We start from the raw sequence: 13,821 nt of genomic DNA on the forward strand, positions 1-13,821 counted from the left end.
TAGTGGTAGCGGGGCATGCCCGTCCCCCACCAAGGCGTCCGTGCACGAGCCCTGGCTTCTGGCGCTGCGCGCTCTGTCATAACTTTTTCCACCTCGTCTCGACATCACAACAATGCACAACGCGCCCCCGGGCCTCGCCTCATTGCCCACTGCCGCGCCGACCTCAATCCTCCTCGACCGGTAGCAGTCGACAATCAGCTCTCACACGGCCCATCATGCCCCCGAAAATGGGCTTCTTCCCCGGAGGCGGTGCCGGCCGCGGCGCCGGCAAGATTGCGGGCGTCGATGTACCCTGGGAGGTTGACCACGACCTCAAGATTGACCACAAGCCGTCAGAGCTGTTTCCAGTAAGTCCAAGTTGTCGGTTGTGTCCGTCTCTCTTTCACGCCGCGTCATGCGACACACCTCGACCACTGCTGAGCTAGCCACATGGCTGCTCCCCGCCTTATCCTCTGTGCCTCTCAGCCCAGTCTATCATCCACAACACAGCATGCGCACACATCATGGATACCACGAAGCAGTGTTCAAAATTCAAGGATCCGAAGCTGACGACATGCAAGCCCAGGGCGCCGCCTTTGGCACCGCCGCCTCGTCGCAATGAGAGGACCTCAGTTGCCCGCTACCGCGCCCTTCGAGAGCGCATCCACGAAGGTCCTCTCTACACCGTCCTCGGCGACTCGTCGCGCGTCACCAAGAATCGCGGAACCCAGACGACTGCTCAAACCAACCCTTTCGAGAGCATGCCGACCTACACGCAGAAGTACAAGAAGCAGAGGCGCACGATTCCGCGTCTGGATACACGCCCATACAGTGAGTCGCCAACGCGCTCTAGGCCGAACAAGAGTTCCAACTAACTTTGGTAGTCGAGCGCTTCTTCCCGCCTGAGCTTTGGACGACACTTGATCCCGCGATGAAAGACGGAGCAAACGCCGAGGCTCGCAAGAAACGCAAGATGCTCAAAATCGCCCTCACGACGAAGCTGTCGCGCCTCGAACAGCTCGAAGAAAACGGCAACCTCGGCCATGAAGATGACGAGGACATGGACAAGGACGACGACGACGACGACGCGCAGCAGGAGGAAGAGCAGGACGTCAACTTTGAGGACGAGGAGGAAGACGACGACGACTACAATGCCGAGCAGTACTTTGAGAACGGCGAGGACGACGACTACGGCGGCGACGACCCGGGCGGTGACGGAGAGTGGGATTGAACATGGCGCGAACGGGTCTTTCTCTGGTCTTGGTGTTGCATGGCTACATGGCGTTTTGGTTCGGCGCTACAGTGCGCACTCAAGATGGCGACTTTGGCGCAACTTGCTCTTGGGAGGCGCACCTCCATCTCCATCTTCCTCTTCTGGCGCATTGGTTGCCCGCAGTGCTTGCTCCCCTCGTGTGGGGCTGGCTAGCCACTCGGTAGGAACTTGGGCACCTACACATCTGTCGAGCGACAGGAATACAAAAACCGCAGATCCGATCCGATCAGATCTGACACTTCTTCCATGCGCTGCTCACCTGGCTTACACAAGATGCCCGCGTTTCCACGTGCTGCTGCAGCGCGCTGTCCTGTCCTGCATTACTCAACACCCCGTCCGTCCCCCTCATCCATGTCATGTCATGGACCACCCCGCATGTATCATGTGAAAACCGCACCGCTCGTCGACGATCTGGGATAGGCAAGGTAAGCGGGGAAACACGCCAAACAAACAGTGAACGCACTGCCGAGAACACCTCCACCAGCATGATACAGTTCTGCCATCCATTGTCTGTCTGCCTTCTCGCATTCATGTGCCAGCGCCGTCGACACATGTGCGAACCCCACCACCTACCTGTCCGCTGCGTTCGCTTCCCCTCCCTCTCTGCCTTTGCGATACCCCGCGGCATCGCTCGTGTGCTGCTACTGCTTGACTGCGACCCTCACGTCACAGCGAAGTCTCGGTCGCCTATCGTGGCAGCCAGGAAAGTTACGCCAAAGTGATGGCGTGAAATGACCCGAGCGTCGGTGCAGAAGAGGACGAAGAACGGGTAGACAAGCAATGGCGAGACAGGGAAACCATGAGAGGACGCAGAGCAGCGTAGAGCAATGCGGAACCTTGCCATTGCCAGAGTCACCACTGCTTCCCTTACGTATTTTGCTATCATTTGTTTCTTTCTCAGTGAGTTGAGCTTCAGAGCTTCAGAGACAGAAGCGCGGCTTACGGCTCAGTATCCAGCACGGCTGCCAAGGCGAGATACTCATCGCAGGTACCGTACTGTATCTTGCACGGCTGATGCTTGATTGACTTGGCGTCTCACCTCATCTCATCTCGTCTCGTCTTACTCCCCTATGTTCCGTCTCGACTCTGGGTACGCGATCAGTGGTGGTGCTGCTGCCCAACAACCCGCCGCCCGCCGCCCGCGTGTTCCCGACGGACAAACAGAAACACTATCGCCCCAGATCCTCTCCTTCTCACTTACCATCAACCGCACAAACGCAGTCAGGGCCACCGCGGCAGTGCAAGCTTGACGAAGCCCTTCCCGCGCGCCAACTCTGCTTGTTTGAGCGAGGGGAAGGCGCAGCGGGCTAGCAGAGCAGATTGACGGATTGACGGATTGGGCACCATTACCACGCTCACCCGCTCATCCGCCATTTCGTATCCCGAGCGATCGGAGACGGATGAGCGGGAAAGGTACGCGCAGGCGAGCGAGCGGTTTGCTGAGATTCAGGGCAGGGCAGGGCAAGGCAGGGCCGGGCGTGACGTCGGAGGGTATGGTAGGGTAAGTTGGTGAAGCAGGGCAGCCGTTGCGTGCGTGCGTGCGCGCGCGCGGTCAAACGGTCAACGGCAGGCCATTGGGCAAGGCAGACAGCTCAACGGGCAGGAAGGGGTCCCAATGGGTTCGTCAAAGTACCTTGCTCTGGAGTTGAATGGGTGGTGTGTGCGTGTAGCATAAGCCGCATCCAACACAGGCAGGCAAGCAGACAGACGTGGGTTGGACGAAACCCGCGGCCAGTAGTGAGCAACATCTTGCAGGGGCTTTGAAGCGGCTGAAGCGAGCATCCAAGAGTTTTGCCCTGGGTTTGAGGCTAAGACGCCGTTTCGAATTTTCAGATAGAATAAACTGCCGTGTCTTGTCGACATGATTAAAGACGAATGCGAAGGGCGCGCCAGGTGTGGCTGGGAGCTATGTATAGCTCGACACAAGAAACGAGAAACGGATAATGACGCGGATGGCGGCGTTTCAAGGCGTAGAATTAAGCGTAGACGAAAGGAAACTGCTAAGGAACGGAGAGACGATAGATTTGCGAGTCGCGATGAAACTGCGTGTGCTATATATATTGAGAATGTGGTTGGTCTGTGGGTCGAGGAGGAGGAAAATAAGGGGGCTGGAGTTGATGGTTTGCCAGGGGGAGGCTGAAGGGAAGCAAAGAGCAAGGATCCTGGTGATGGTGGGTGTCGTGTATGTAGTGTGGTGAACATGGGCATTAGTATTTCTGTGTGAAGCAGGTCGATGACGAGAGGCCAAATTGGTACAATGAAAAGTTGTTTTTGCAATTTAAAACAGCAGGAAGCCGAGAAGCAATTACCGTGATTCTGCAGAGCTGGCGAATGGCCTCGAAGACTCGGTGATGCCACGAGCAGCGGACACCCGTCTGCCGTGCAGTAGAGGAGATGAGATGTGTACCACTCTGCATGTCTCCGCAAAGTGACCAGACGCGCGATGCGCAGCTTCACAGCGCGACGCGCCCATCGCGCGGCAGTCGAGCACGACAGGGTAGATAAGAGGAGCGCACATGAGACTCGACCAGCAGCGCGACTACCGGGTCGAGTCGAGTCCAGTATCTCTGCTGGAGTGACGGTGGTCGAGGCCGACGCAGAGCCTCGCCGTCCCCTCACCTTCACGATATTTTGTCGACTCCACCTCGCTCCTCGGCTGCTGCGTCGCAGTCCCCTCTTCACGATCCCATTTCGAGGATGTCGAACAACACTACACCACTTCTGGCTTTGTGCTGTTTCTGCCCAACTTGGTCCCCGATGATGGTGCTTCGCCGTCGCATCGCATTGCGTCACCAAGTTCCGGCCATGGCAGCAGCAGCACGCAGGCACCGTGGCAGGCTGCTTAACCTTAACGGCGGTCGTCTGTCATGGATAACGGGCTTTGGGCGACGAGGACGACTCAGAGGCCGGCTGGCGTTCGGCGGGTGTTGGCCTAGGGATCTGGCGATCGCGTGCAGGCCGTCTGGGCCGCGAGCTTAAGTGCACTTCGACGCTGTCATTGTCGCAAGCACAGTCGCCGAGTCTAATGTGGAAAGGTGCGTCTGCGCTGCCGGTTGCTGGACGGGCGTGTGCGACTTGTGCCTGCAGGTCGCAAATTGTTTCATAATATGAATGGTGTTTCTGTGCGGACCGTCGGTATTGGGCGCACCGCCGGCACTGCGGTCCTCGAAGACTCGACGACGAATTTGTCAGGTCGGCATACTGGGGAGGATTTGCCGGACGAGGGACAAAGTACCTTACGTCACAGAAGGCTGGGGAGGCCCCGGTAGAGGAGAGGAGCGGCGCGGCAGCGGGAGGTTCCTGGGGTCCGTCGCGAAGCTTGGCCCGGTTTTGCGGTTAGAGTTTGAGAAGTTTTGACGACCGAGACATTTGGCGGGAGAGAAGAGCGCGCTGGATGCGTAGACTCGGCGTCGATTCGCGGTAATTTGCAAGCAAAATAGGACCGTGGGCATGCAATTGGTTGTGGGTGTGTTTGGCGATGTGGTCGTGGTCGTGATAGCCTCTGGCCGGGTTGGCATGTAGTGTGCTGGGTTGGGCATGCATCCTCATGAGGTGTCAGTCCAAGTGGATGCGGCGTCGGCGTCAACCACATGCAGGTGCAGAGCCCGCCAACGCTTGACATTTTACGGCATAGCTCAGGTCACGACGGCCCTGCTCAACGGTCGCTATCGTGCGGTCGGGCCGAGGCTGATGGCCTTTGAGTCGCTGTGGGTGTCCAGGTCCATCATCAACGGCCAAGATTCCGTGACACGGCGGAGGGCCTTCACAAGTCGTTGTACAGTGCTGCCAGGGGGGAAATGAGGCCGTTGCAGCTGGAAATTAACGTCCTGTTGTAAGAGGATAGGATAGGAGAGACGCAGCAGCATAAAGGCCTCGTCTAATTGGCCGTTGTCTTGTGCACCGACAGCGGAGAGGGCCATTTGTCGACGGCTCGACGGCGCGGCCTCTCGACAATCAACACCACGCCCGACATCCGAAGAGGTGGACTCCAGACGACCCGTCATCCTCACCGTCCCCTGCGCAACCTCCCTCACCCGGCTGACGTGCGCTTCCTCCGCCACTGTATTGCATTGCATTGCCGTGCAACGCCCGCTGAAACAATGCACCTGTGCCGTCTGATGTCAGTCTGTCAACCAAGCACATGCCACGGCCTTGTACATCAACAGCGGGGCTCGGTGTCACGCAGCAGCACTCCAGGCCAGCACATGAGCAGAGCCCTGGACCCCGCTACTCAGCGCTTCTGGAAGAGGAGAACCCCTGTCCCCGCCATGGTCGCACCCATGCACCCACTCTCCAGCATCAGGCCTCTTGCCCCGCTGAATCGTCCGTCCCACTGTCCTTGAAAGCGACAACATCTGCTCCACCGACTCTTATCGAGCCCGCGCCTCCTCTCCACCCTCAGCAATGACCGACGCTCCCTAGACCTTCCAACTCACAGTCTCCACTGTCTCGAAACAAGTCGCCATGGCTGAAAGTGACCGGTCAACTGCCCCGGGCCTCGAGGTAAGTCCATGTTTATATGCTCCTCGTCCTACGCCTCGCGCGCCACCCGCCGCTCCTCTCCAGACAAAATCATGCTCATTGAATCCGTCCAGGTCTCCGTCGCCGTGTCTGCTGTCGTCTCCGCCTTCAACAACGGAGCCGGTCTGCTTCACGCCCTGCGCAAGTCCCGTGTCCGCAGGAGGAGAGGCGAAGAGGGCTTCAAGGAAAAGGTCTTGCTCGACTCCCTCCTCAGCGGTGAAAAGGCAATCGACGAGCACTATGCCGCCTTGTGCAAGGAGTTTGGCAAGCCTGCTCGCTCTGGTGATGGTGAGGTGGTGCCACCCCGAGCGGGAGAGCCTTGAGCTAATTTGTTCGTCCAGCCATTGCGCGTGATCGCCTCTTGCACGTTGCCGTCTCCATGCAGCCAGAGGTCATTCGAAGCCTGCAGATTGCGACGCGCAACGACTCGGCAATTCTCGATTTTACAAAGCTACACGAAGCTTCGGTCATGCTCCGTCGCGATGCTCTCGAGGCCCTGGCAGACTTTCGCCAACGACTGGCCGACGAGCATCCATCCAGCCCGACCATCCCGCCCTACTCCACTCATCGGTCTTTGAGCAGCAGCCAAAACTCAACCTTGTCTAGCCCTTTCCAGCGCTCGCGATCCTCGAGCTACTTTTCCTGCGCGGACGTCCCTCCGACTGTCACCATTCTCCATGGAGACGATGCAAAGGCGAGCAGGCTCTCTCGCGTCTTTTCGCGCCGAAGGAGCAACTCGGCCCGCAGCTCCGTCAAGCCCGCGCGTGGCCTGACTCGAATGAGTTCGGCCGTCAGCCTGTCCAACAACCAATCCTGGGTTTCGTCCCACAAGGCCGACGAAAATCAAGATATGCTTAGTCCCCTTCCGCAGGCGTCTCCGGTTGAAGTTCCGCCGCGACGCAGGCCGTTGATGGATCCTCTCCCGCCGCCACCGCCACCTCCGGCCTATTCGCCGCGTCGCCGGAGCAAGTACATCGGACTGGACGAAAAGGCGGCCGAATCTGTTCCTCGTCGTCCTGAACATCCACTGGAGAGGCAAGCTCGCGATTCTGACGACTCTTACGACCAAGATGACGCCGAAATTTCCCCCGTGTCCGAGCCAGACTCGCGTCAGGATTCGGTCATGCCATCTCCAGGGGACACCAAGTCCACCGAGGAGCTCGACCGGGCCTTTACTGACGTCGCTCAGCGTTTGAATATGAGGGAAAATGCGGAAGCGCGCCCCAATTCCTGGGAAAGCTCCTCTGCTTCTGTCTCGTCGGCTAGTGTCTACTCGACCGAGGAGAGCATTCAACAAGACAATACAACCGTCGCGTCGACGGCCTATACATCATCGCATCACTCTCCTTCTGGTAGCCGTACGTCTGAAGAAGTCAAGAGCGTTGCCCCATATAGCGCCAAGTCGCCACCCCTGGCTCGTCACAGCTACACTTCCATTGTCAACAGTACGCCGTACTCTGAGATTCCTGCGGCACCCGCTGCAGCCCATCCTGTGAGGCGCCCAACCGCTATTCGCTCCATACGCTCCATACGTTCGTACTACGGTGGTCACCGCCACGCGAGCAGTGAACCGACTCCTCCACTCCCTACCTCTCCGCTGTCTTCATTCTTTTCCAAGCCTTTTGTCGGCCCTCGTATGCAAGATGGACCGTGCAAGCAAAATGGCTACTACAACTTTTGCAAGGGTGCCTGGAACCTCCGCGAAGACTTCAAGAAAGGGCTCGTGATTCACGCCAAGCCCCTAGGCATGTATACTTCTGCCATGGTCTGGAGGTGCAAGAGCTGCGCTTTTGAGGGGCCTGCCTGGGTCAAGGGCAAGCCTTACCGTACTGACCCCAACGTCTACACGTTCGAGTGTCGCGTCCCTAGCGGTCCCAACTCGGACACCACTTTGCTTGTCAACATCCGTTACAAGTGGATATTTTTGGCCAAGTCGCACGTCAAGGTAAAGCCAAACGGTCTGTTCCGTCGATCGACCCTCTCGGCATCGAGTCTGTCTTCCGGCTACTCCAGCGCAGCTGCCAACCCCCATGTCCAGCAAAACCTCGTCCTACGCGCGTTCTACATTCCTCCGCCCGCCTCCGCCGGTACCTCCGTTTCCCACCGCAGCCGCAGCCGCAGCAGGTCTCCGTCGATGCCGTCACTCATGGCTGCCGCATCCAGGGCTGAGCAGGATCCTCCCAAGCAAAACGATCGCTACTTGCGCAAGACCGGCCACAACTTTGGCTGCATCTTTTGCTGCGCCGAGGGACGAGTGACGAGCGTATTTGGCAGCTTGGAACTGATGCTCAGACACGTGGCCGAAACGCATGCGCAGCCGGGCGTGCTCACAGTCGACGTCATGGAACGAACAAAATGCGTGGCGGGTCGCAGTCCCGGTCCTGGCGAAGAGTGCGATGTCTGGTGGACGGCAGTCGAGCAAGACTCGTAATGTTTCACACGCAAGGGAAGATGACGGGACGACGACGACGCGGAAGACCGCGGATCCATGACAAACACGATGCAACGCCGCAGGGATCTCGCGCAGAAGCGGACGCAGAGGCGGATGCCGGGCCGCCGCCAGGCGGAAACATCAAAACACTTGACCTCAGGAGACGGACGCGCGGTGACGCATCCATCCTTGCGGTGGTTGCGCATCCAGTCGGATTGGAGTGCAGCAGCAGTCCGGTCAGCGAGCTCGACTGCACGCTGATTATTCTTTCCTTTTTTCCCTTTGCCACTTTTTCTCCTCATCACTCTTCTTTTCTTCCGTCCGCTGGACCGGCTGGCTTGGGTGCGCGCGCGCATGCGTGGCTTGTCCACACGGCGCTTCCACACCTTGTCGAAAAACCCACTTGCCTCACCCATCATTTGTAATCCCCCAGATACCCGGACCGTTGCACCGACGACGACAGACCGACAGGCGGGCTGCTACATACCTGCTGCTGCGCTGACGGGCTGTCATCTGTCGTCCTACAACGGTCAGCTTTTTTGTCCATACTTTTGTTGTCTGTCCTACATGGACGGCACTCACACCACCACCACGGCACGCTCTTTTTGTCCGGCTGGCTTGCACCTAGCCCCTCGACCCCAAACCAAAATCTCACACCGCACTTACCTTGCCCCTCTGGGCACAAGACACAAAACACAAACACAACCAACCCCACCCCCCCCTTTGACGACTTCCTTGTAATGATGTCTGTATGTACAGCGCTTATACCCACACCCCACCTCTTTCGCTCTTTTACGCCGATCGATCTTTTCTTTTCCTTTCCTTTCCTTTCCTTTCCTTTCCTCTCTCTGGGTGACGCTCTCCCCCTTTCTTGTATATACTTTATTGAATGATGGGTGTTGATTGGATTGGATGGTTGGACAGATGATGGCCGGATTACTACTACAAATATTGTACCTACCTACACTACATCTTAACTTTTATCGTCTGTTGTCTGTTGTCTGTTGGTGGCGTGCTTTTCTGGAGCGCTCTCTTGTGATCGTTGTTCGTCTCTTTTAGGTTGTTCTGATAGTTGCGCTGTGTGAGGTGTGTCTGTCTGTATGGCATGCGTGGCCTCTCCCACAGTCCCTCCCCCCTTCACGTCCACGCCACAAAATCTGCTCAATTCCTCTGTACATACATATGTAGGCTTTCTTAATCTCATAATTCACCGTCGCCCTTACTCGGCGTGCTCCTTCTCTCTGTGCCACACGACCATTAGAACAAGGTCTACCTATCATCTCGGCAGCCAGCATTGGGCGCCAGTCCTGCCAGTCCAGGAAAACCCCTGAGGCGACGCCGAGTGCCTGAAATGGTGGAGGGGGTGGGGTGGCGATGGGCGATGGCGGGGGTGGGTACGTTGGTCTTTTGCCGACTGTGGGACGTCTCGACTGAGCGATGGGCTTTGGATATAGAGGGAGGGTGTGGTGGATCTGTGGATCTGTGGGTCAAGTATGATGCCTGGCTTGTTGGACTAGTTTGAGTTGCTTCTGGTTACGGTGGTTGATGGTGATGCAGCTTTCTATATTCTGACAGACTATGTGGAGCTGAAGTCATGTACACATCCGTCGCCTCGCCGTCACCGTCGCCGCTCACATGTCGCGTTTCACGCATGACACGACAAAAGGAGCGCAGCACTTGTTCTTTGTATGAATGGATTCAGCTGCTGCTGCTGCTGCTGCTGCTTCTTCTTACCGCTGCTAACCAGAGTAATGAGTATATCCAGATAGGTAAGTAAGCAGCTAGCTAGGTAGGTAGGTCGCTTGCGCTCTGCTCTGCTGTGCTCTGCGTCGTCTAATCTGCCCAAGCCACCTGATGCCATTCCATTCCGTACCGTGCGTAGGTGGGCCTTCCTTTCCAGACTGCATCTAGGGTTCCAGAGTCCTAGTGCCATCATCCCAATCCGCCCATGCATCCCATGCGTTCGTCCAGCGTGCGTCGCGTATCATGTCGTTCCATGCATGCCATGCCATCCAAAAATACCAGAAATCCCAACTCAAAACGTCTCATCGTCATCAAGGCCCTCAGCGCCAGCAGGCACATGCGACGCCGTCGCAGCACCCAGTCCCAAACCTTCCGGGCCAACGACCTCCATCTCCTCCAGCAGCGCCGAATCCTCTGCATCCGCCTCACCATCCCCCGCTTCCACTGCATCGAGCTCCACGCCCTGCATCTCCCCGCGCTCCCTCGCAACAGCATCACCCACACTCTGCGGTCCACCTTCCGCAATGCGGCCACGACACCACCCCAGCACGGCGCTGGTGCCGCGCTGCAGGACGGTCCACGGGGGGACGCGGAAGAGATTGCCGCGCAGCTCGACGGCGCGCAGCTGGCCGCCGGCGTCCGGGTCGCCGAGGAGGCCGATCTCCGGGGGCAGGCGGGCGATGGCGTTGTTGGAGAGGTCGACGGTGGCAAGGCCGGCGAGCGCGCAGACGCTGACGGCGTCGATTTGGTTGTCGGCCGCGAGGAGCGTCGTCAGTGCGGGGAAGGCGTCGCGGAAGATGGGGAGCACGCCGGTCAGTCGGTTGGCTGTGATATCGAGGGATGCGAGGCGCGGGGCCGAGAGGTTCGATGTCAGAGGGGTCAGGGAGGTGAGGCCGTTGGTGGCCAGGCGGAGAGAACTGAGGTAGGGGAGTTCGAGGGAGGTCGAGAGGAGCGTGGTGCTGGCGAGGCGGTTGAAGGAGAGGTCGAGAGTATTAAGGGCACTGGAGACAAGGGAGAGCGAGGAGGGCAAGGAGGTGAAGGCGTTGTGATGGAGAGTGAGGGTGCGGACGGATGAAGCAATGGGAGAAAGCTTCTCTGAGGATAGTTCGGATAGGGTTTTGGATGACAGGTCGAGCGTGCCTGCAGGGCTCGGCACCCACGAGTCTTTGGGTGGTATGACCGTCGTTGTTGGCTCCTCTACATCCGCGGCGGCGGAATGCTCCTCATGCAACGTCGGATCGAGTCTCATTTTGAGGTCCCGCTTCAACTCGCTCGTGCTCGATGTAATGAACTTGCGTTCCCGCAGCGGGTTCGCCGCCAGGTCTAGCCGCTCCAAGCTCTCCATGAGACCGACTTCGTTGTCAATCTTGCCAATGTTGTTGCCACCAAAGTTGGCATGTCGCAGCTTCTTCAGCGTTGTAAATCCAGAAGGAAGTGCGGACAGTTTGTTCTCTTCAATGAGCAAAGTAAGGAGATTGGGCCACTCCGAAAGGTCCGGCAGCTCATTGATGCGATTGACGGACAGGTTCAAAGATTGCAAAGCCGGCATGGACAACGCCGATGTGCAGAGGGCGCTTAGTGCATTGCTCGAGACGTTGAGGGTCTGCAGACGTGGCAGGCACACTACAGTGTCTGGGAACAGTGTGCCACTGAGAGAATTCTTTGATGCCTGTAGGTCGACTAGAGGCAACCCCTGAAGTATCTCGACGGGGAGATCCGAAAACGAGTTGTTTGAGAGGTGCAGTGTCTTGAGGCTGGCCAACTCCCGCAGCGAGTCTGGGAGGCGCCGTAATTTGTTCCCTTGGAGATCTAGGAGCTCGAGATTGGACAGAGATCCAAGAGAATCCGGAAAGTCGCCATGAAGCGCATTTTCCGAAAGTCTCAGCTCTCGCACATTCTGAATTTGCGAAATGATTTGCATACAATCGTTGCCGAGTCGATTGCATGACTGTCTTGATCAGTAGATCGATCCGAGTCTTTTATGAGGGGACTCACCAAATTCAAGATTGACAAATTCTCAAGCCTTCTCAGACCAAGAGGCAGCTCGGTGAGAATGTTACCGTGGAGATCCAGCGTCTCCACGCCTCCAAACTGAGGTCCGGGAGCATCCAAGTCTTCTGCGACATCAGTGGGATCAATGTCAGGGAACAAGTCGTCAGGCAGCCTCTCGATATCATTGTCTGCCGCTATGAAGCGAACCAGGTCGACAGCCTCTGACCAGGCCGCATTGGACTCAGGATCGTACTCGTACATGGACATGACTTGACTTGGGATTTCGCTCAAGCCCATGTTGGCAAGATTCAGCCGCCCTTCCGACCTCGCAGCAGCAACCCTCTTCTTGATAACAGCATCTCCGCCCTTGGGCATCTGATTAAAGGGGTCTTCAAAAGAATCAAAATCTGGACCCTGGACCAAAGGTTTCGCAGGCGAAGGTTGCTTCTTCGCAGCTGCCTTGGCTTTGGCTATCTGCTCTCGAAGCGCTGCAGACGAGCTCGCAGTCTTTTTGGTCGATTCCGGAGATTTCGATTCCCTTTTGGGCACAGACTTGGGCGTAGTGCGAGAAGCGGGTCTGGGTGTGACTTTCTTGGGTGGCGAAATGACTGGCGCAGTCCAAGTCTTTCCTTCACTTGGTGACGCAAGATTGACGTCTGCCGCAGGACGAGTTCGGGGTATACGTCCTATCATATTCTGTCCTGGGCTTAATGGCATTTTGGATACTCTGCTGCTGGGACTCTTGACAGGGCTCTTGACAGGGCTCTTGATGGGACTCTTGATGGGGCTCTGAAGCGGCCCATCTTCCGGACTTTGCGCTGTCGCAGGTGATCGAGGTGCAGCACTCACGCTTCTCCTGGTTGGAGTACTTGTCGACAATGACGAAGCCCCCAGAGCACCACCATAGGACGCGCGCATGCTGCTGGAAAGATATGACATGCCGCTGGGGGTAATTGGCCTGGCCTGAGCTCCGCCGCGGAGTATAGAGTTTCTTGATTCAGGCCGCGCCGGCCTGCTCATGGCGGAAGCGGGTCTCGACGGAATGCCTCGTGGACTCGTAGGGTTCAGCCAGCTCGAATGTCGTGCGGTCGGCGACGTCGGATTTTGCATCATGATGTTCTGAATTGTCTCGGCAGCGCGATCGGACAATGAGGCGGTTGATACGTCTCTCTTCCTTGAATCAAACTGGGCTGGAAGTGTGTCAGGACCGGCAGCTCAACAAGGGGTCGATGCGCACTCACACACAGGCAGCTCCTCATCGTCCCAGTCTCCCGGAGAGTCTCGGTGGCTCAGCCTTGAAGAGACGCGGAATCCATTCAAGTCACCTAGCTGGTCGTCCTCCTGCTCCACGCGTGTGGATATGGCGGCGACGGCAGGTCGTTGGATTCGCGACCGCGCCTGGCGCGACATTGGGCGCGGTGCGGGTTTCTTGAAGACGGCGTCATCGTTTGTCGCGGAAGGCCTGGAAGTAGAACCGAGACTTGGTCGAGTCGTGGAGGCAGCGCGGCCTGGCAGTGACGAGGTTGGGCCCTTGGAAACGGCGCGCGTCGATGAAGGTGGCGGCTGAGGAGTCTGTGATGGTTTGGGTAGAGAGGAAGGAAGCGGGAGCTTGGAGCCGGAGGACTTGGTCGTGGAAGCTCGCGGGATGGCGGAGGGTCTGGGGAGCTTGGAGGAGGAGGAGGAGGAGGGATCCATTGCGCGCGGTGCAAGACGGATTTGGGATGGCCTGGGTAACAGAAAGCGACGCGCTGTAAGGACAAGTCGCCAAATCACGTTTGTGGAAGAGCGTGGACAAGGGCAAGGGCAAGGGTGCAAGGCGGGAGCATTGCCGTAGAAACCAGAAACCAGTGCAGCCACTTGCACCATACCACACCACCGCACC

The 13,821-nt window shown here is 57.8% G+C and overlaps 4 protein-coding genes across 4 annotated transcripts; 2 read left to right on the forward strand and 2 right to left on the reverse strand.

The window, feature by feature from the left end:
- Positions 1 to 75: 75 nt before the first annotated feature.
- J3D65DRAFT_631662 (DNA-directed RNA polymerase III, subunit Rpc31) lies at positions 76 to 1,497 on the forward strand. Its single transcript, XM_066800929.1, has 3 exons — positions 76 to 347; positions 561 to 810; positions 864 to 1,497. The coding sequence occupies exons 1-3, from the start codon at positions 216 to 218 to the stop codon at positions 1,208 to 1,210; spliced, it is 729 nt and encodes a 242-aa protein (XP_066652924.1). The 5' UTR covers positions 76 to 215; the 3' UTR covers positions 1,211 to 1,497.
- A 1,011-nt stretch (positions 1,498 to 2,508) lies between these two features.
- J3D65DRAFT_461428 (uncharacterized protein) lies at positions 2,509 to 3,578 on the reverse strand. The gene has a single exon (XM_066796437.1). The coding sequence runs from the start codon at positions 3,458 to 3,460 to the stop codon at positions 2,813 to 2,815; it is 648 nt and encodes a 215-aa protein (XP_066652925.1). The 5' UTR covers positions 3,461 to 3,578; the 3' UTR covers positions 2,509 to 2,812.
- Positions 3,579 to 5,522: 1,944 nt separating this feature from the next.
- Positions 5,523 to 8,381, forward strand: J3D65DRAFT_461484 (uncharacterized protein). Its single transcript, XM_066796438.1, has 5 exons — positions 5,523 to 5,755; positions 5,848 to 6,061; positions 6,115 to 6,848; positions 6,942 to 7,718; positions 7,812 to 8,381. The coding sequence occupies exons 1-5, from the start codon at positions 5,717 to 5,719 to the stop codon at positions 8,202 to 8,204; spliced, it is 2,157 nt and encodes a 718-aa protein (XP_066652926.1). The 5' UTR covers positions 5,523 to 5,716; the 3' UTR covers positions 8,205 to 8,381.
- Positions 8,382 to 9,883: 1,502 nt separating this feature from the next.
- On the reverse strand, positions 9,884 to 13,755 carry J3D65DRAFT_631679 (uncharacterized protein). Its single transcript, XM_066800930.1, has 3 exons — positions 13,181 to 13,755; positions 11,943 to 13,129; positions 9,884 to 11,895 (listed from the first exon to the last, which is right to left on the reverse strand). Exons 1-3 carry the CDS (start codon positions 13,632 to 13,634, stop codon positions 10,240 to 10,242), a joined length of 3,297 nt encoding a protein of 1,098 aa, XP_066652927.1. The 5' UTR covers positions 13,635 to 13,755; the 3' UTR covers positions 9,884 to 10,239.
- Between the last annotated feature and the right edge of the window lie 66 nt (positions 13,756 to 13,821).

This window comes from Phyllosticta citribraziliensis (assembly GCF_038025025.1).
Source record: "Phyllosticta citribraziliensis strain CPC 17464 chromosome Unknown J3D65scaffold_9, whole genome shotgun sequence".
Taxonomy (NCBI): Eukaryota; Fungi; Ascomycota; class Dothideomycetes; order Botryosphaeriales; family Phyllostictaceae; genus Phyllosticta; species Phyllosticta citribraziliensis.